Source organism: Hemitrygon akajei, chromosome 10 (assembly GCF_048418815.1).
Source record: "Hemitrygon akajei chromosome 10, sHemAka1.3, whole genome shotgun sequence".
NCBI classification, from domain to species: domain Eukaryota; kingdom Metazoa; phylum Chordata; class Chondrichthyes; order Myliobatiformes; family Dasyatidae; genus Hemitrygon; species Hemitrygon akajei.
Window position 1 is genome coordinate 81,589,997 of NC_133133.1, and position 22,163 is coordinate 81,612,159.

Sequence of the window (22,163 nt, forward strand, 5' to 3'; positions counted from 1 at the left end):
CTTCTTCCAAATGTACCAGCAATGCCTGGCATCATTTTTCTGTCTAGATCTAATTTGTACATTTCTGGTGCTCCCAGCTCTTCCTCCTGCATCACACAATTTCTCTTACAGTAACAGCAGTTCAATACCTGGTTCAATCTAACATTCAGCTGATCCATCAGACATCTCCCCATGGGTCACATTCTGCTCCCCAGCATTGAGGTAGCTTTCCTCACTACACAAATACTCAGAATTCTTTGGTTCAGTCCCTTTCTATCTTCATCTGCGACACTTCTCATGCTCTTGAATACCTCAGTCATTAAGCTCCCTGGCCTTGATTACCTGGTATTCACTATGAACGTCCAGTCCCTATACAGTTCTCTCCCTCATCAGGAAGGATGTAAACCACTCTGCTTCTTTCTGAACAACAGACCTGAACAGTTCTGCTCCACCACCACCCTCCTGTCTTTGGCAGAACTGGTTCTCCTTCAGCTTCTCCCACTTTCTCCAATCCCAAGGTGTTCCCATGGGCACCTGCGATGATCCCAACTATGCCTGCATTTTCGGTGGCTACAAGCCTACATGGATAACCCCTCCCAACTCTTTCAACACTACATCGATGACTGCATTGGTGCTGTTTCCTGAGCTTATCAGTTTCATCAACTTTGCCTCCAAATTCCACCCTGCTGTCAAATTCACTTGGTCCAACCTGAACACCTCTCTCCTCTTTCTCAATCCCTTCCTCTCCATCTCTGGAGACAGTCAGTCTACTGATATCTTTTATAAACCTCGTGACTCTCCCAGCCATCTTGTCTGTACTGCAGCTTTTCCCATAGGGTTCCCCTTGTCCTTATCTTTCACTCCACAAGCCTTTGTATCGAACATATCATTCTCTGTAACATTCATGATTCCCAATAGATTCCTACCACTAAACACATCTTTCTATTCCACTACACCCCACCCCAATCTTAGCAATTGGTCTCTATGTGGCTCCCTTGTCCACTCTTCCCTCTCCACTGATCTCCCTGCTACAACTTATCCCTGCAAACAAGCATGCTAAACCTGCCCCTACTCCTCCTCCCTTAATACCATTCAGGGATAAGCAGTCCTTCCAGGTGACACAACACTTCACCTGCGAGTCTGTCGGTGTCATCTACTGTATTTTGTACATCAGAGAGACCTCATATAAAATGGGGATCGCATCATCGAGGTCCTTCGCTCTGTCTATTACTAAAGGTGTGATCTACCGGTGGCCTGTCCATGGTTTCCTCTAGTGCCACGATGAGACCACAGTCAGGCTGGAAGAACGATACTGTTATGTTTTGTAACTCCAAATGATAAAAATAATCAAAAAAAACACAGGGAGACTGGGACAAATGTGTACTCTTTTTACTTTTATCGAGGCGTGCTCTTATGACGTGGTGTTGTGATCACACACACACACACACACACACACACACACACACACACACACACACACACACACACACACACACACACACACACACACACACACACACACACACACACACACACACACACACACACACACACACACTACTACAGAATAGAACTGCTCTATACACATCTACAGAATATCTGGTGAGTTGTTGGTCCTGCAGTGTGTTGCATTACGGCACACAAGGAAGAAATTGCCATCCTTCTGATTCAAGTTTCAAAGTACATTTATTATCAGAGAATGTCTAAATTGTACAATCTTGAGATTTGTTTGTTTACAGCCAACCACAAAGCAAGAAACCAAAAAGAACCCAAAAAAATAAAATGAAGAACAAGACCCGATTTGCAGAGAAAGAAAAGAAACACAAATTATGCAAACAATAGAAGAGAGCGACAGCATTCCGAACTGAAATGAGTCCTGAGATCCGAGCCCCAGAGCAGCCGGGGTGTAGGCCCAAATCCTCAGTATCAGCTCATTATATTAGCAGGTACAAAGCACGGCAGCTGGGGCAGTCTTCATAGCCTCAGTGCCACGGAGAGAGGAGCGAACATCACGGGACAACGAGTGATATCGGATCTTACCTCCAATCCCAATACTATGCCTTTCCAGTCTATCTGGGCCAGTGTTTAAATTGTCCAAACAGTGTATCATACCTTGCACTATGACCCAGGCACCACTGACGTGAAAGGATATTGGGAACATCTCTGACCACTTTGTAGCTGCATCCACTTCTGCCAAAAAACTTGTGCCCCTGAATGGTCTAGCAAAATCCACATGAATCCTCTGTCAGGGATGTGAGGACATTCCCAGGGATGGAGAGGCACTACACGTGGAAATTTCTGGACTTGTTGTCATCCCGAACAGAGCATGGCAAGATGCATGATCTGCCGATCTATCCCAGGCCACCTGACAGAACTTCAAACCAGCGCTTTCACTTTGACCATGTCTAGATGCCCGGCATGTAGCTCCTCTAACACTTCAGCTCTCAGTTTAGATGGTACAACAACTCTTAAATGCCATATAAGGACATTTTGAGTGACCTTGTTGACCTGAGAGTGTGGGGTCTTTAATGGTTTTGCTTTGGATTATCTCTGCCAATACAGAATTTGAAAATTTTTTAGTTACTCCCTTTTCCAAGGGTAAATTAGTCACCCACTTGAATTCAATCTTGTAATTGTGTCCTCCAAGAATCAGAGCCCAGCTTTGTATTTGTGCTGCTGCTGTCAGTGGAATATCCTTCAGTGGACTGAAAATGGACCCCAGTGGTTGATAATCAGTAACGATGGTAAACTCTCTCCCATACAGGTAGTGTTTGTACTGTTTTACACCCCAAACCAGACTCAGGACTCTCTGTCAATTGTACAGTATTTTTCTCTGCAGAGGAAAGGCAACATGATGCAAAAGCTATGGAGCGATCACTTCCTTCACTCATAACATTTGATTTGACTGATCCTGTACCCTAAGGTGAGGCATCACAGGCAAGCTTCCCTGGATGGGGTGGATCATAATGTGTGAGTACAGTGTCTGAGCTCACCATCTGTTGGATAGCTTCAGCTAAATCCACAGCTAAAATGCCTCCCTGCAGAAAGGGTTGCAAATATATCCACTATCCTGGGCAGAGGGCATTGATCTACTTTCAGTACTGTGTTGGTGGTGTCCTTAACATCACCACAGATCTTGTCAGACCCATTCTTCATGGCTATTGGAACTACTGCTGTTGTTCATGGGCTCCACTCAACCTTGAAAATACTTATTCAGCCTCCAGGCTGATCTCACTCACTCAGATCTTTATCACAGATGGTGTCAGGAACTGGCTGGGCTTTGTAGAACTTGGGTGTGGCATTTTCATTTAACACTATTGTACTTTTGATATGTTTGAGTTTTCCAATGGCAACCTTGAACACTGCTGTGGCTTCATCCAGAATCGTTCTCAATTCATTTTCTGTTGACTCTGTGGCAGAGGATGTGGCATGCAAATGGAGGATATATCTCCAGCCAAGTTGTCGTTGCGTCAGCCACTCACATCCCCACAATGCTGGCCCTCCTGTTTTTACCAGATACAAAGCCAATGTGTCTTATTGGTTGTTGTGTCTGTTACAAATGTCACTCCCACAGGAGTTATCTTTTCTCCAGTATAAGTTCTCAGTTGGATATCTGCAATTCTGTTGATGCTCACTTTCATTCCTGACTACAACTCAGTTGTGTTTCTGTCTACTGCTCCCTTTGAACACGTGATTTCAACAGCTCTTTTAAATGTGAGTTGTGCTTCAGTTAGGAGCTGTTTCTCAATGAATTCTTGCAATGTCTTTCCATTGCCCTTTTTATGATGTCACAATAAGATCTTTATAGATATTGAAGGGAAAACACAGCCACCAGTTTGTACACAGCAATAATGCATACACTGTGACCTTATAATGTCCACACAGTCTGCCCCAGTGCTATTGATTGATGGGTGAGCATCATTCAGACACCTGGAGATAACTTCTCGGCTCCTCTTCAAATTAGGATCACATGTCATTTATGTCCATCTGTTTCATGTCTTTAGTGGAGTCACACTCTCTCGGTCAGGCACAAGTGTTCCTCAGAAATGGATAAGCAATATTTCAGAAAGGAAAGCAGCAAAGGAGAAAGTTGTCATGTAGAATTACAGCAGGGTTCAGTGACAGACCTCTTCAGTATATTAACCACAGCATAACATTAGCTCACTGTGTTGATGTTGGTGCTGACCAGTTAATCAATGCCATATGCAACCTTCACCACCCTCTCTGCACTCTCTGTAAGGTCCTTCAGTGCATCGGTCAGCATTGTGTAGGTCATGAGAAATGATGATCCTGCTCCAAAAATGGAACCAATGACAGGGATGAAGTCAAGGCCAATTTCCACAGCTGAAATGACAACAGCTGTAGTACCCCAACGTAACCTTCTAATTATATCTTTATCTATTTTCCCCAGCAGGGGAGCTTTAACTACAGCCTTAAGCTCTTCCACAGATTTGTTTGTGATGCTTGCCAGTCTTTGAAGAGAAGCTTCATCCAGACACAGACATTTACGGAAATGGATTATTGCCCCAATCAGTATGCTGATATCACAAGCAAGGGAGAGACCAGGAACGGGGACTGCTCCCACAGCTCCCGAAAGTGTTGCCAACATCCAGACACGTTTCTGCAGTATCTTGCTTTTCTGCTGAATAATGTCCACACTTCGGTTCGGATAGGCCAGGACAAAGACACTTTTCTTTATATTCGGCAGATCATCTTCAAGTGTTTTATTTAACCGATTGAAATCATATCGATCCTGTTCAAAACTGGATATCAGGAACACAGTTGGGGTCCAAATCCCCGCTTCTCTCAACTTCTTTATGCAGTCACTCCGAATATACTCCAGTTCATTTTCCTCATTATATTCCTTCCCCGCCATTCTCATTGAATAAAAATCTTGATCAATCTTCGTGCGGACAAAATAGAAAATTTTCCTCAGCTGTTTAATCTCTTTCGCAAGTTTTGCATCATTTTCTTTGAAACGACAAGCTGATATTATGATGAAGAAATTGTATCTTTCAAATTTCATTTTTCTGAGATATGTACCAGCTGGAAATTTTGTGGATCCAATCCCTGGCAGGTCCCAGTAGCAGACGTTGGGCAGATTGGGATGTGGGTACCTGGTTGGCTCCATTGTAGATTCCCAGATCCCAACTTTAGCAGCTCTGGGATCAGTACTCCGAAGTCCTCTCATGGCATTGATGAAGGTGGATTTTCCTGTACCTGTTTCTCCTGTCACTGCAATGTTAAGCTCTGTATTCTCCAGTTCCGCTAGCTTCTGCTCTATCAGACATTTAACTTTTTCTACCCCGCCTGTTTTAAAGTCAGACTTCAATTTGTTGAGCTCTTCCTGTGTGAAGAATGTGGCATTCTCAGCCTCAGCCACCTGTTGACTGAAAGGAAACAACGTTCTATTAGAATTTCTAATGATAAAATCTTCCAAATTTACAGATCCCCAATTTCTTGTCATCCATCTCATTTGGGACCAATTAACCAAATCATCAGTATGTTTTGGGGATATGGGTGGTAAGTGCCACATGCAGGCAGACCTACAGGACAAAGTATGCTTGTGACTTTCATGTGGATAACACCACAGGTCAGGCTGCAACCTGGCTCTCTAGAACTATGAGCGTTGGAAATCTATCCATACAAGATTCCTTTCACTTCATCATGAAAACTAAATAATTCATGCCTGCTGTAACAGAGTGACCCAGGGTGGTGCAGTGGCACTGTACTGCAAGTGGTGCAGCAGACTGACACCACCAGTGACCTGGCTTCACTCCTGGTCTCTGGTGCTGTCTGTGTGGAGTCTGCATGCTCTCCTGTGACCGAGTCGATTTCCCGTGGGTGATCCTGCCACTCTGTGTTAGTTGTTAGGTTAATGTACCCCTGTAAACTGCTTGTCATGCAGGTGGGGGTGGGAAAGTTGGAAACTTGATGTGTATGTGAGAGAGAATTTGTTAGATGGAAATAAGCAGGTGCATGGGAAAGGTGGGAATGCTCAGTTGGAGTGTGGAGGGAAAGAAAAAATAAAAATGTACAAGTGATTTAAAAAGATGAAAAAGCTGTAAAACATTCATGTTTGGGATAAACAAAGACTAGTAACATGTTTTTAACAAATGTACCAGGCTGTGACCATCTCCGAACAAGGAGAGTCTAACCACCTACTCTTGACACCAATACCACACAGACTTGTCACTGTGTGTCACATACACATCCCCTACACTGTTTCTTCTTGGCTACTCTGACAGCAGCTCACAACCCCCTGATCTCCACTAATAAAACAGGGCACTACTGATCAGGGACAATATCACGGCTGTCCTCAGAGGGAGTGGATAATGGGCAGATTATCCACTGTGCCCATAAAGGTAAAACTCAAGGTGCAATTATTCTGATTGGATTACATTATCGTGCCCTCAGTAGCAAACAAGATATTGAGGAACAAACATGCGGGCAGATTAGGAAAACTTGCAAAAACAACAGGGTTGTTTGATTGGGAACTGTAACTTAACCAAAATAGACTGGGGCCTTCTTTGCGCAAGAGTGTTAAGATAGGGCAGAATTGTGAAGTGCATCAAGAGAGATTCTTAAAACAGTATGTCAGCAGTCCAATTCGAACAGGGGCCATATTTAGAATTGATATTGGGAAATGTGACTGGCCAGCTGACTGAGCATTCAGTGGGGGTAATTAATAGGAATCAGTGATTAAAATACCTTAAAGTACAGATATTGCAAGAAAGCATTAAATAAAGGGGAGTAAATTTCTCAATTAAGCAGAAACTGGGTAGAGTTCTTCAGGTACAGGTGTTGCTGGGAAAATCTCTTCTGTTTAGGGTGTTTAATAGCCAGCTTCAGAGTATGGGATTGATATGATCCAGTAAATTGGAAGGATTAGGATGGCAAGTTAGGGGAGCATTTGAAAGAGGAAAAGGAAGCAAGTGTTCAGTTTCTGAAGTTAAAATAATCAAAAAGAGACTCCTCGAGTGAGAGAAGAACTCAAGAAGGGAATTAGGTGAGCCAGAAGGGGCCATGAAGAGTCCTTGGCATGCTAGATCAAAGGGAATTCCAAGGAGTTCTGTACATATGTCAAGTGGAAGAGATTAACTCAGGATAGTGTAGGACTAGACAAGGACAGATGATTAGAGATATGCTCAAAGGTTGAAGATGCAGAGAAATTCTAAATGAGTACTAAACAAAATTCTGGGGGAACTCAGTAGATCAAACAACTGTTCCTGATCTACTGAGTTCTTACAGGATATTGTGTATTGATCCTGATCTCCTGCATCTACAGTCTCTCGAGTGTCTTGTAAATGATTAATTACAGCAAGTATCCAACAAGGGAAAATCATGGGGAACATGTTAATATGCTGGGGAATTTTGAGACAACGAAAAAGGGGTCATGGTGGCAATAGATATGATTGAGAAGTTTAAGGTATTCTTTGATAAGCAGAGAATAGAGAGATATGGACCATGTACAGGCAGAGTGAAACTTCGAAGAGGAGAGATGAAGTAAAGAGCTGGAATGTTGATTGGTGAAAGTCAGAAGGTGATGGAAGAAAGAAAACAGGGGGAAGAGCACCAGGGGGAGGTGATGGATGGGCAAGGAGATAAGGTGAGGGAGGAAAAGGGGATGGGAAATGGAGTGGGATGGTGGGAGGCACTACTGAAAGTTTGAGAAATCAAACATTACATCAGGTTGGAGGCTACCCAAATGGAATTAAAGTGTTGTCCCTCCAAACCATGTGTGGTCTGATCACGACAGTGGGGGAGGCCATGGATGGACATATCAGAATGGGAATGGGAGGTGGAATTAAAATGGGTGGCCACTCGGAGAATATGGAACTGATATGTTCTAGACAGATGGAAGAATGAGTGTGGCAAATTAGGGGAGCATTGGAAAGAGATTATTAATTCAGTCAAGAGGGGAAAGTAACTGTATGTACAGTTTACGATGTTAAAATAATCAAACAGAGTCCTTGAGGGATATAAACAAGCCAGAGATTAACTCAAAAAGGGAATTAGGTGAGTCAGGAGGGGCAATGAAAAGTCCTTCCATGTTAGAATAAAGGGAATCCCAGGGCATTCTATACATACATCAAATGTAAGAGAATAACCAGGGATAGGGTAGGACAACTCAACAATAGAGGATTAAACAAACACTTGGAGGTGGAGGATGTGGAGAAGTCCTAATGAGTACCAGACAAAATATTGAGCAAATTCAGCAGATCATGTAGCATCTGTGCCTGACCTACTGAGTTCCTACAGGATTTTGTACATTGATCCAACAAGGGGAAAGTCATGTGGAACAGTATGAGCAGTGTGGGGCTATGTTAATATGCTGGGGCATTTTGAGATAAAGGAAAAGGTGATGTTGAATATGTTGAAAAACGTTAATGTGAAAGCGGTGCTGGTGGCAACAGATATGATCCAGGAGTTTAAGAGGTTCTTTAATGAGCACGTGTAATTGCAGGGAATGAAGAGATATGGAGCATGTGTAGGCAGATTAATTGGTTTAGTGAGGCACCGTTAGCTTAAATGGTGCAGCATAACATCGTGAGCTGAAGAGCCTGTTCCCAGGTTGAGACATTCTGTGTTTTGTGACAAGGGCTTTGATGGAAGGGAACACCACCACCTACAGCTTCCCCTCCATCATACACTGATATCATTGCTCCACACGGTCACTGGGTCCACACTCAGGAATTCCAGATCCAACCCCACAATGGGATCAGATTTATCAGGATGGCAGCTGATCAACAAAGCAGATCCCATGCACCAATGAGAATGCTGAGCACTCAGTGTGCAGTGCACTGGCAGGAGTTGCTGAGGTGGGGTTCATTGTAGAGACACACAGTGTGGCATGTTCTGACCTACCTGGAGCTTGCTCCTTCCATTCTTGACAGCTGTTTCTGACAGCGTGGCCTGTGTGACAATCCAGTAATCCCAGCACCAAATGTGCAGAGTGGTTGGGGGCTCGGGTCTCCTCTTTGTCTTTGTGTAGATTCTCTCCTTGAAAGAAATAAAAAGAATGACTGATGGTTCTTTGTCTATCAAGATTATTTAAGGATGCTCAGCAAATCACCTTTAATCACTGGAGAACAATGCAAGAAACCAGTGTATAGAACAGTACAGCATAGAAACAGGGTCCTTGGCTCATATTGTTCCTGCTGACCATGATGCCAAAATAAATTTATCCCATCAACCTGCACAAGAGACATATCTCTGCATTTCCTGCACATCCTCATGTCTGTCTAAATGTCTCTTCAATTCTCCTGTAGTGTCTGCTTCCACCACCCTCTGTGGCAGAAAGCTCCAGGCACTACCAGTCTCTGAGTAAAAACATCCCCAGGATGCCCTCTCACCTCATTTACGCCTCCCAGTGTCTGATATTCTGGGAAAATAACTCCTTCCATGCTTCTCATGATTTTATATACTTCCAACATGTTTCCCGGCTTTCAAGAGAAAACAACCCTGGTTTGTCCAAACTTTCTGCACAGCACATGAACTCTCATTTCACAACATCCTGGTAAACCTCTTCTGCACCTTCTCCAAAGCCTCCATATCCTTCCTGTAATAGGGCAACCAAACATGAATGGAATCCTCCAGATGCACCAGAAGAAATCCATGTTTGCCCAATTTGCCTTATGTTAAACAGAAAATACACATCTGTATTGTCTCTCCTTATTTTAGCCAACCTGACAGAGGAGGATATGAAGGGAGTTGTGTTTCCTCCTCAAGGTTTCAGGAAAGGATGTGGTGGAACACTGGATGCTCAGAGCTGAAGGTGAACGGAAATAAGAAAGAACATTGTCCATAGTGCATTCCACAACATGGAATCTGCAAATCAACCAACATCTGCAAAATGCCACACAGTTGCCTGTGATAATCACTTAGACTAGATGGTGTTTTCTACTCAAAGTCCAAGATTCACAGGAAAGTGGTGCCTCTGTGGAGTAAAGATGCATCTACATTGCATCTACAATCAAATCAGGGCAACCTGCAGATAATGAACACTGAGTTGAACTGTACTGAAATATGCCTCTTCATTTTCTGTTTTTAATATTCTGTGGTTTTATTCATTTGTTGTCATTTGCACATGGTGTTGGAGGGAGTTTGATATTTCATGTTTTTGCTTTGAACTGGTTGGGTCCATCATTCTTTGTTTTGTGACTGAACGTGGGGAAGACGATTCCCAGTGTTTAATGCATACACACTTTGATAATAAATGTACTTTAAGCTTTGAGAATACAGTGTGATTTGTCAGAGTAGGTCTGAGAATTTGGACACCATGTAGTGATGACCAGAGCATTTTCTCAAGTGACAATAATAAACAGGGATTCAGTAACTGGATGAGGAATGAAGAGGGATGGGCTGATGATTCAGAATAAAATGAGTTCAGGTCACATCACAGCAGCAGGGGGATATAACTTAATGGATTGAAGTATGGTGAAAACAGCCAGCTTGCATAATAGTCATGATTCAATCTCCAGATTACCATCAACACTGAGCTTGTTCACCCTTTGCCCTTCAATGAAACATGTGGTGATTGAAAGTCTTTGGATGTCAGGAATTATCCAATGCTTTTCACCTGCTCTTTTAGCCAAAGAACTAATATATTCATAGAATCACTGGTACACACCAAGAGGAGAGTTCACAATAGCAATGATACTGTGTGACAAAGATTGACATTTGGGCCTTCCCTAGATGGTGATGGTCATTCCCTGCTGCTTCCTTTGTGCAGATATTACTGGACACTTTTTTTCTTTGATTAAACATTGCTTTGGCCTTGCTGCAGGCAGTTGATGAGAACAACATTTGCACACTTGAAACAAAATGAACACTGTATAATTTCAGCAAACATCTCACTTCAGACTGTAGGGTGGAAGGAAGGTCATTATGGAAGCAGTTGAACATGGTTTGGATGAAGACGCTAAACTGAGCAATTTCCTCGGTGATATCCTGGGCTGACCGCCAACAACCACACTGATCTTCTCTATGTTATTTTCCCCTGGATGCCACACTCTGTCAAATGCTGCCTTTATATTTCCAATCACCTGGAGTCTATTGAAGTTTGTCTGAACAATTCAGGTTCAAAGACAAAATCAAAGGTGATTTCCAGAGCCATTGTGGAAATGATTGCCCTCAGCACCAACACAGAATTTGACTGAGGGTCCTGGTAAACTGAAGGTAATGGGTATGATGATTTGAATCCTGTTGCATGATCATCACACCATCCCCAGGACTGGAATCCTTCACACCAGTTGTCTGGGCCCAAATATCAATGATCATTCCTTTCTCTATGAAAAGTACGGGTATTTGCTGCTGATTGCACAACATTCACGTCAATTCACTGTCACTCAGATAACAAAACAAGTTGTGCCTGCATGAAGCACCGCCAAATCAATCTGCCGGCATGAGGGCACAGGTACTGTATCGGTGACAGGAGGCCTAAATGAGGCTGGTAAAGACCCAAATCCTGCAGTATCTCAGACTAGAGTCGAGACACAATTTTGAGACTGAGACAGACAAAGTTCCTGACTAGATACCAGATGATAGCCTGATGAGACTGGACAGGAACTCAAGCAAGGAGACAGAAACCCAGAACGCAGTTGCAGACCGAAACAAAGTTGAGCTGATGATTGAACACTGAAGCTGAGTTCAGGAGCTCTTTAAATATTTTGGAGACAAAACATGGTCACCAATTGTGGAGTGGGCCAGAATCTTTAAAGTAACCATGCTAGTTGTAAGATATTGTAAGATTCAAAATTAAGATGTGCGTTTCTGACAGGTCCGGGTTAAAGTCAAAGGACAAATGTGATTTAATTATGTCCAGGGACAACTGTGATTTAATTATGTCTGGGTTAAAGTCTGTAAACAAGTGTGATCTAATTATGAATGCAGAAGCCTTGACAAAATTAACTGTTTGTGGAATCATTGAAGTCCTGAGATATGGACTATTGTTTTACAGAAACGTGTAAAAAAACAACTCCAAATATGGAATGGAGTCAGGGAGGGGGGTGGTAAGGAAGAAGGATAAAACCTGCTGCCCTGTAAGGTTCAGGGTTCCCTTCTCTGAAGGGGCCCAGCTCTGCAGAACTGTTAATAAACTTTGTTTCCTTGAATTTGTCTTGAAGCCATTATTCGGGAGCGTGGCTCGTTTCTGACAACTTGGGGTGCTCGTCCGGGATCCACACTCCAGCCGTGAGGGGGGCAAGGAAGGACATCGGAGAAGGTGCACCCTGCCGAGTTCGGCAGTCCCTGATTCCTTGCTCGTCGCCCCGCACGGCTTGAGCGAGTGATATCCGGCGGACTCAAGGAAACAAAGAGGGGTTGTCGAGGCAGTTGAGACAGTGAGCGATCGAGTAATTTCTGTGCACAGGACCCAGGTAAGAAATTAAATTCCTGTAGAGACGTAGTGCACGAGAATCGTGGAACTGCGGGGTGCCTGCAGGTGATTTCTCCTGTAGAGACGTAGTACACGAGAATTGTGGAACTGCGGGGTTCCTGCAGGTGATTCTTCCTGTAGAGACGTAATACACGAGAATTGTGGAACTGCGGGGTGCCTGCAGGTGAATTCCTGGGCGATCGCGGTAATACAGGTTCCGGAATTGGACAGGAGTGACCGAGCTAGGTGGGTCACATTCAAATTAAATTCCTGCAGAGACGTAGTGCACGAGAATTGTGGAATTACGGGGTGCCTGCGGGTGGATTGGAACCGAGCAAGTCCTCGAGATGGGGAATAAGGGGTCTAAGAGAGAAAAGGGTAAAGGAAATCCAGGCGCCAATGATGAAAAATACCCCGGGGTACCCCCTGATAGTCCGTTGGGACGGATGTTAGAAAATTGGGATTATGGGAGGCCAAAAGGGAAGTCAAAGAAAAAATGATACAGTACTGTGAATTCTGGTCCCGCCAGCCGATCCAAGGGTCGGCTGTGTGATGGCCTAAGTTCGGGTCTAGCGAGGATTGGGTACAACAAGCCCTTAATCTGTACGTGAATTCAAAACCTAACGTTAAACCCGAAGAAAGTGATTATGCCCTATGCTGGTTACCAACGACAAATAGTTATAAATTGAAAACGATAAATGAAGGGGGACAGAAAAAGAATACATGGGAGGTGCTCGACCACCTGCCACCCCATATGTGCCCCCTACCGCTCCGCAAATCGAAGACTCTGAGACGGAGGTTGGCCAACAGCTGATTCGTGTTGAATTTGTATCGAAAGCATGGCCAGAAAAAAAAACTGGAAAAACTAGAAGATTGGAATACTAAACCCTTAAGTGAACTACTTAGGGAAGCACAGAAAGTGTTTGTAAGAAGGGATGAAGAGAAGCAGAAGACGGCAAGGATAATGGTCCAAACAGTGCGACAAGTAACCGCAGATAGTAGAGAGAGAGACGGGGACCATGGTTGGATCGAGGTAGTAGCCCGGAGCAAGGAGGAGGGCTAAGGAAGGCTTTAAGATGTTTTCACTGCAACGAAGAAGGACACTTCAGGCGCGAGTGCCTCAGATACCGACGGGAAGTGCGCTCGTACGCTATGATGGAAGATGAAGACTAGGGAGGTCGGGGGTTCCACCCCTTGGGGATGAATTATCGGCAGGAACCCCTGGTAAATTTAAAAGTAGGTCCCCAAGGGTCAGATACAACCTTTATGGTAGATTCGGGTGCCGAAAGATCTAGCGTAATCCAGATATCTCCCGGCGCCCGAACCGGAACAAAGGTAATGGGAGTATCCGGTATTGGAGGCAAAATAATACAAGTCCCTGTTATAGAAAACGTGAAAATTGAACATGAGGATAGGGTAACGGGACAGGACCTACTTTTGTTACCCTCTGCGAGATTCAACCTGCTCGGGCGGGATCTGCAAGTCAGGCTAGGCATCGGGACTGTGCCCAGGAACGGGAAGATAATGGTACAGCTGTTTGCCCTCAGGGAAGAAGACGATAGGAAAATAAGCCCGGAGGTATGGTACCAGGAAGGGAACCAGGGGGGTTTGAACGTCCCCCCTTGCAAATCTCACTATTACCTAACAGTTCGCCAGTACGGAGAAAACAGTACCCTATTTCAACGGAAGGAAGAAAAGGGCTGCAGCCGGTGATTGAAGGACTGATCGCTGACGGACTACTGGAGGAATGTATGTCACCGTATAATACCCCAATACTCCCGGTGCGAAAGCCAGATGGGACTTATCTGATGGTACAAGACCTGCGGGGCCTAAATGCAGTAGTCCAAACCCGATACCCGGTAGTGCACAACCCTTACACACTGATGAGTAAGATCTCCCCTGACCATGAATGGTTCAGTGTAATAGATCTAAAAGATGCCTTCTGGAGTTGCCCGCTAGAAGAGAGCAGTCGTGACATGTTTGCGTTCGAATGGGAAAATCCTACGACGGGGCGGAAAAGACAACTCCGGTGGACGGTCCTGCCACAGGGGTTCACCGAATCACCTAACCTATTTGGGCAGGTCTTGGAGCAAGTACTAGCAGAATTCCAATGTGCTCCAGAGAGCCAACTGCTACAGTATGTGGACGATCTATTACTATCCGGGCCAACATAGGAAGGGGTGCAGGAAGACACCATCAGACTACTGAACTTCCTGGGGAAGCAGGGGCTACGGGTCTCAAAGAAAAAGTTACAATTTGTAGAAAAGGAAGTAAGGTATCTGGGACACCGGGTCAGTAAAGGACAGCGATGCATTACCCCAGAAAGGATAGCTGGAATAACGGGAATGTCACTACCACGTACCAAGAAGGAGATACGCACCAGTTAATTTGCGATGCACTTGATATCGAATGGAAGTACCATACCCCGTGGCATCCCCAGAGTTCGGGAAGAGTAGAACGAATGAACAGCACCCTGAAGGCACAGCTAACCAAGTTGATGTTGGAAACCAAGCTACCATGGACCAAGTGTTTGCCGATCGTTCTCCTGAGAATACGAACTGCACCCCGCAAGGATATAGGAATATCTCCTTATGAGATGCTCTTTGGACTGCCATATTGGAATAAAATAGAGGGGTATCCCACACTACAGGGGGGTGATTTATTTGTAAAGAACAATTTACTGGCCTTGTCCCGTTCCTTTGCAGAACTGCGGAAAAAGGGTCTCTTGGCCCAGACTCCGCTGCTCGATTTTGCTTTACATCAGATCGTGCCTGGAGATTGGGTTCTGGTAAGGACCTGGAAGCCGGAGAAGTTACAGCCACAGTGGGAAGGCCCTTTCCAGGTCCTGCTAACAACAGAGGCGGCTGTACGGACAAAAGAAAAAGGGTGGACACACGCATCCAGGGTAAAATGACCGGTGAAGCCCGAAAGCCGCACTGAGTGGACCTGTGTTCCCGGTGAAGAACCGATGGTGGTGAGGCTAAAAAGGCAGCAAAAATGAACTCTATGTGGACTGTAACATTATTGACTGTAATATATTTGATTCTATATGTCGGGGAAATTGAAGGGAAATGTGACAAGTGCAGAACCGTGTTACGAGTGGGGCAGAGGGTGTTCCCAGGATCATTTGTGTCCCACTCGCATGTGAATGATCGATGCTATGATCTAAGCAAGAGAGAAACATGTTGGGAGAATAGTAAACCTTATTACCAAGTCTATAATAAAGGATACATGGGACAGGGGGGGACCATGAGAAGTCTCAGCTGTCCCAGGAAAGACCGGAGTTCTTCCTCCTGCATCAGGAGGGTGACCGGAAGCTGGGAATTAAGCTGTTTGATTCATTAAGGAGAGAAACACGGGAGATAAAGGTGGGCGAGTGGGGTGATGAGTGGCCACCGGCTCGCATCATTGAATACTATGGGCCAGCGACCTGGGCCCAGGATGGGTCGTGGGGGTATCGCACTCCTGTCTACATGTTAAACCGAATTATTAGACTGCAGGCGGTGGTGGAAGTGATAACCAATCAAACGGCACTGGCATTGGAGCTGTTGGCAAAACAGCAGAGTCAGATGCGAACAGCAATATACCAGAACAGGCTGGCTGTGGATTACCTATTGGCCTCTGAAGGCGGGGTATGTGGGAAGTTCAATCTTACAAACTGTTGCCTTAAGATAGACAACAGTGGAAAGGCCGTGTTAAAAATATCCGACAAAATTCGGAAACTGGCCCACGTGCCAGTACAAACCTGGAGATCCCTGGGGAACATGAGTTGGCTAGACGGGCTACTGGGAGGTAGTTGGTGGCGCACCGCTCTCCTAGTAGCAGGCGGGGGTCTAATGATTCTCTTACTTTTGCCGTGTTTGATTCCTTGTATACGAACACTGATCAGGCGCAGTATATTCCAGCTCCAGGCAGTAGCGATACCCCATCATGGGACAAACGAGCTAAAACTTATGCTATTAAAGAAGAAAGTGGGCCCCCTGGGAGTGAGAGAAATGCTAGCTGAAACGCACATCTTAAAAAGAAAAAGGGTGGTATTGTAAGATATTGTAAGATTCAAAATTAAGATGTGCGTTTCTGACAGGTCCGGGTTAAAGTCAAAGGACAAATGTGATTTAATTATGTCCAGGGACAACTGTGATTTAATTATGTCTGGGTTAAAGTCTGTAAACAAGTGTGATCTAATTATGAATGCAGAAGCCTTGACAAAATTAACTGTTTGTGGAATCATTGAAGTCCTGAGATATGGACTATTGTTTTACAGAAACGTGTAAAAAAACAACTCCAAATATGGAATGGAGTCAGGGAGGGGGGTGGTAAGGAAGAAGGATAAAACCTGCTGCCCTGTAAGGTTCAGGGTTCCCTTCTCTGAAGGGGCCCAGCTCTGCAGAACTGTTAATAAACTTTGTTTCCTTGAATTTGTCTTGAAGCCATTATTCGGGAGCGTGGCTCGTTTCTGACACTAGTTAAACATATTCTGGAGAATCGGAGCATTGGAGGCTGGCACAATTGGCTGCGTACGGTAACAGTATCAGACACCATTCACAGATTAGTAATCATCCCCAGTGAGAGAATATCTGAAAGCCGACTCTTTCTCACTGACAGGCATCGGTGGCAAGTCCCCCACTATCAGCGTGTGCAGGACTAGAAATCAGACTGGTCGTTACAGAAGTTCAGCAGCCGTGTGAGCAGCTCAGAAGGTAAATCACACAAAAGGGGAAAAACAACCGGCAGGAACTCATCACCATTTACAAATCTCCCTGTGTGCCACCAGTCTGGATTTGTGTTCTTTCTCCTTTGAGGCAAAGTCCTGGAATGCTTGTGAAAACACTGGAGGAACAGCTTCACCTCCAGACTGAGAGCAGTTCTAGTAAGTACATCACTATGTCTTCTCTAGGGTATTTAGGAAATACAATGAATTCCAGTTGATTGGGATACATTGAGACCACTACATTTTGTGCAATTAGCCAAAGTTTCATGGAAATATTTAAGGTCTAAAAAGAGAAAATGAGGAACAAATTGTGTATTTAATTGAAATACAGAACAAACTAGAACACAGCCAATAATAGTACAGGACTGATAAACTCTTTATTAGTTCCGAATAGATGTCGACAGAGGAATTCATCCATGAACAAAATCATTGCTGACTCCCAGTAATGGACTGCCCTCAGGCAATACTACCAGTCACCATATCCTCCAAATCTTCATTTTTATTTTCACATTCAAGTTGATTGGTGATACTTACAAATTCCTCTTAGTTCCTAATTTGTTGAAGAAGTGAAATAATTTGATTTTCACTCTTGCATGCTTCTGACATCTCCGAGCCTGACTGTTTGAAACCACAGTCATTCAAACTGTTCAGAATTGTCTTTCTGCTTATTTGTCATCAACTATCAGTGCCAAAAATCACTGCTTTTGAACACAAACACACACTGATGCTATTTAAAAATTGTTTGGTCTGAGCACGGTGTAGCATCCAACAGCCACTTAAGTATGTGTGACTAAAGCTAGTTAAACTGCTCAACAATAGTCTCCATCTCCAATTAAGCAGTATAGTGTCCCAAATAAAGGAAGGGAATTCTGGCAATTTCCTCCATTAGGTTTTGTTCTTTAAGCATTGTCCCAAATAAGTGGCTGATCTGATTAATTGATGGCCCAATTATCAGGAACCCACTGTATCTGTATCGCAGAAATAAACAACAAGAAAATCCAGCTTCTTTGTTCCTTCATTTGATTGACAACTGTAAGAGGAACCTTTCAGCAAGAGCTGTAATGTGTTGTTTTCAAAGTTGAAACATCAAAATAAAGTTAGTATCAAAGTATGTCTATGTTACCATATACGACTTTTCTGATGGTCAGCTCTGAAGACAGGGGTTTTCTTCCATGTGTTTAGTTTTGGAGAAATATTGTGTAGCACAGAAATAGCCCATCATATCCATTCCAGTCATCAAGTACTCATCTGGAATAACCCCCTTTCCCAGAACATGGTCCAAAAAAAACATTCTTGAAGGTATCCCCTTATCCTTCAGTTAGTTATTTTAAATGTTCTGTGAACCTCTGCCTCCAACACCCCTCAGGCATTGTGTTCCCCATTCCAACCACTCTCTTGTCCAGCAGGTTGGTTTCCCTCGGACTCCCTCTAAACATCTTACCCTTAAACCTGTGCCCTTTGAGTTCACAGGTCTCCGTTATGGGGCAACGTTTCCCGGTATCGATGTTGTTTAAAATTCCCCTCAGATTTTTCATTATATAAATAAAGTGCCAACGGCCATAAAATGCCGCCCTCTCTCTCCGGATGCGCCGCACCTCTTCGGCTTGGGCCCTCATGGAAAAGCGGATGGCTTCCTGGCTCTCCATTACGAACCCAGAGTTTGAGTTAATCTACTTAATCTACTGGTCTAGGCCCCAGCAAATTCGTCTCTTGCCCCCTTCAATAACCTGGGGTAAATCACATCAGGCTCTGGGGACATCCACATTAACACTCATTAGGAGGCCCAATACTTCCTCCGCCCTGGCCCCTAGACGCCCGAATGTATTTACACATTAAGGACAACATCGTAGTTCCATGTACTGATCGATGCTTAAGTTCATCAACGTTACGCAGAATACTCCTAGCATTAAAATATACACACTGCAGACTATCCACCCATCATACCTGTTATTGGGATCTTGCCTTTCAATACTTCTCTGCTCAGACAGTTGGGTTATTTGCAAGCTGTTGTCGTTCTGTTGTTTTGGCTTCGAACTCAGTGTTCCAATCCTCGTTCCGTCCCCTTCTCGGAAAAGGTCTAGTTTCACTGAACGTCACTGCAGTGACTAATGCCTCTCTGAGTCACTCTGATCACGAGGATTCACGTTCAAAGCCTCCCAGATCCAATGAAACAGAGTGAGCTGAGAAAGTTCCACACAATAACGTGAGTGCCTCAGTCTCCCCTCGCGTTTCACCGGTCGGACCGGTGTGGTTCTCCGGGTTCAAAGTCCGGGCGCTGTTGAATTTTGTTTGATCGGTGATAAAGCGATGGCGTTTAGAGTAGCTCAGTATGTGCGCGGTTCACAGTCCGTGAACAGCAGGGACCCGAAGGGAGATTGAGCAGCTTGAGACTAGTGATGGCCCGAAAGGAGCATTCTGGGTTTTCAGATGTTGGCGATATTCATGATCAGTTGGGATGGGGAATGAGAGCCATTAGTTCAGGTTTGCAATGTGCCCTCGCCCCCTCGGGAAGTAGTTTAAGCGATGCCGAGTGGAGAGTCGTAAGTCTGCGGGACCGGACGGCATCCCAGGGCGGGTACTCAAGATGTGCGCTGCTCATCTGGCAGGGGTGTTTACAGATATTTTTAATCTCACCCCCTCCCAGTATAGACTGCCCTCCTGCTTCAAAACATCCACAATTGTTCTGGTACGTAAATACCACTGGCGTCCTGTCGCACTCACCTCAATAATGAGCAAATGCTTTAAGAGCCTGGTCAAGGACTACATCTGCGGCTTGCTACCACCCACACTGGACTCCATACAATTCGCCTTCCAACACAACCGATCGACAGATGCCGCAGCTCTACACAACGTCCTTCCACATTTGGAGAAGAAGGATGCTTGACCCTCAGCACAGGTGCCCCTCAGGGTTATGTACTGTCCCCTCCTTTACTGTCAGTATACCCATAACTGTGTCACCACCCACAGCTCCAATCTGCTAATTAAATTTGCTGATGATACTATACTGATTAGCCTAATCTCAAATAATAATGAGGCAGCCTACAATGAAGAAGTCACCACCCTGACACAGCGGTGTCAAGGAAACAAGCTCTCCCTCAATGTCGCAAAAATAAAGGAGCTGGTTGTGGGTTACAGGAGGAATGGACACAGGCTTGCCCCTATTGACATCAATAGATCTGGGTTTGAAAGGGTGAACAGATTCAAGTTCCTTGGCATACACACCACACATGGTCTGTACATTCCGGCTGTGTGGTGAAAAAGGCAATATAATGCCTCTTTCACCTCAGACGGTTGAAGAAGTTTGGTGTGGACCCCCAAATCCTAAGAACTTCTATACGGGCACAATTGAGAGCATCCTGACTGGCTGCTTCACTCCCAGGTATGGGAACTGTACTTCCCTCAATCGCAGGACATTGCAGAGAGTGATGTGGACAGTCCAGCACTTCTGTAGATGTGAACTTCCCACTATTCAGGACATTTACAAAGACAGGTGAGTAGAAAGGGTCCGAAGGATCATTGGAGACCCAAGTCATCCCAACAACAGGCTGTTCCAGCTGCTACCATCTGGGAAACAATACCACAGCATAAAAGCCAGGACCAACAGGCTCCGGAACAGCTTCTTCCACCAGGCCATCAGACTGATTAATTCATGCTGACACAGCTGCATTTCTATGTTATATTGACTATCCTGTTGTACATACAGAGACGTAATGTAAAGATAGTTACTCCTCGTGTATATGAAAGATGTAAGTAATAAAGTCAATTCAATTCAACAGCAGCAAGGTCACGTCACCAAGGAACGTCAACAGTGACAGAGAATGCCATTACCTGGCTGCCTCGCCGAGACTGTGCAAAGACACAGATATCGTTTGTCAGCAAGGCCAACTGTGGTCCTGTTGGCCTGGGAGCTAATCCTCCCTTTTCTGGCAGCTCTCTTGACACGACCTGGTCAAGCAGCTGTGGGAGGATTACCTGTCTGGCTTTTGTGATCAGAAATATGTTGCTGATGTTTTCCTTGGTACCTTTCACATTTCACTTTCCGCACATACCCATGTCATCTTATTGACTTTGCCCTCTCTTGTAAAACCCGTCCCCTCATCAATCTAGTTTAAACACTTGCTGATGGGATATTAGTACCCTCTTGTATAGTATAATGCAATCCATCCCTCTTGACAGTTAGTCTCTTCTCTCAGAGAGCCCATTGATCCAGGAACCTGAATCACTGCCCCCCACCCCACCCTGCACACATCCCTTCAGTCAGATATTCATCTGGCCTAACCTTCTATTCCTGGACTCACTAACATATGACACTGGAATAATTCAAAGATCACTTCCCTTGATATCTTGCATTTTAATTTCCTACCTAATTCCGATACTCTGTGGGGCCTCATTCCTCATTCTACCTTTTGTGTTTGTGCCAATGTGCGCATCCATCTCTGTTTTCTGAAACCTGAAACAACATCCCCTCCACCTATTGTTGAGGGGAATGGCAACAGGACAACATTGCATTAACTAAAACTACCTTTGTTTCTCCAGAGTCCTGAAGCCTGTATCATCGGTGAAACTACCCCACACAAACTATGTCCTCCTCAGCCTTGTGGATGATCCAGATTACATCCACCGGTTCCTCCAGACCCCAGATGGGTGGGTGGGAGGGAGGGAGGGAGGGAGAGAGAGAGCGAGAGAGAGAGATATTTCATGGTGCGGTTGCTGTTTTTTGCGAGTGAGGGAGTTGGGGATTCTTTTTGCCACAATTTTCCTTGTGGGAGGTGCAGAGATGTGTTGCTATTGTCACTGTTTTTTCTGTTGAGGAGGAGTTCATGGTCATGTCACTTTTTTTCTGTAGGGGAGGGTGTGACATTTTATGGTTCGCGAGTTTGATTTCTTTTTCTTTTTTGTGCCGGGTTGTTAATGTCTGCTCTTCTGTATTTCATGACTATCTAGAGAAGCCAAATATCAGATTTGTATTGTACATTCATAGTTTGACAAGAAAATGTACCTTTGAACCTCTGAACATTCCACTCATACTTTACCTATCCTGATTCTATAGGGTCATTCCCCCAGCCATTCAAACAAATGTGGCCAGCCATTATT

The 22,163-nt window shown here is 44.7% G+C and overlaps 2 protein-coding genes across 2 annotated transcripts in view; one reads left to right on the forward strand and one right to left on the reverse strand.

The window, feature by feature from the left end:
- LOC140734513 (interferon-inducible GTPase 5-like) overlaps positions 1–22,163 on the forward strand; it is a 423,537-nt gene that overhangs the window by 82,801 nt on the left and 318,573 nt on the right. The window lies entirely within an intron of this gene.
- LOC140734511 (interferon-inducible GTPase 5-like) lies at positions 1,647–19,287 on the reverse strand. The gene is made up of 3 exons (XM_073058580.1): positions 19,014–19,287; positions 8,848–8,982; positions 1,647–5,369 (listed from the first exon to the last, which is right to left on the reverse strand). The coding sequence occupies exons 2-3, from the start codon at positions 8,865–8,867 to the stop codon at positions 4,169–4,171; spliced, it is 1,221 nt and encodes a 406-aa protein (XP_072914681.1). The 5' UTR covers positions 8,868–8,982; positions 19,014–19,287; the 3' UTR covers positions 1,647–4,168.

Coding starts and splice junctions, on each gene's coding strand:
- LOC140734511 (XM_073058580.1), bottom strand. CDS start 8,867: ATGGAAGGAGCAAGCTCCAG. Junction 5,370..8,847: donor ATGGAAGGAGCAAGCTCCAG/GTAGGTCAGAAC, acceptor GTTTCCTTTCAG/TCAACAGGTGGCTGAGGCTG.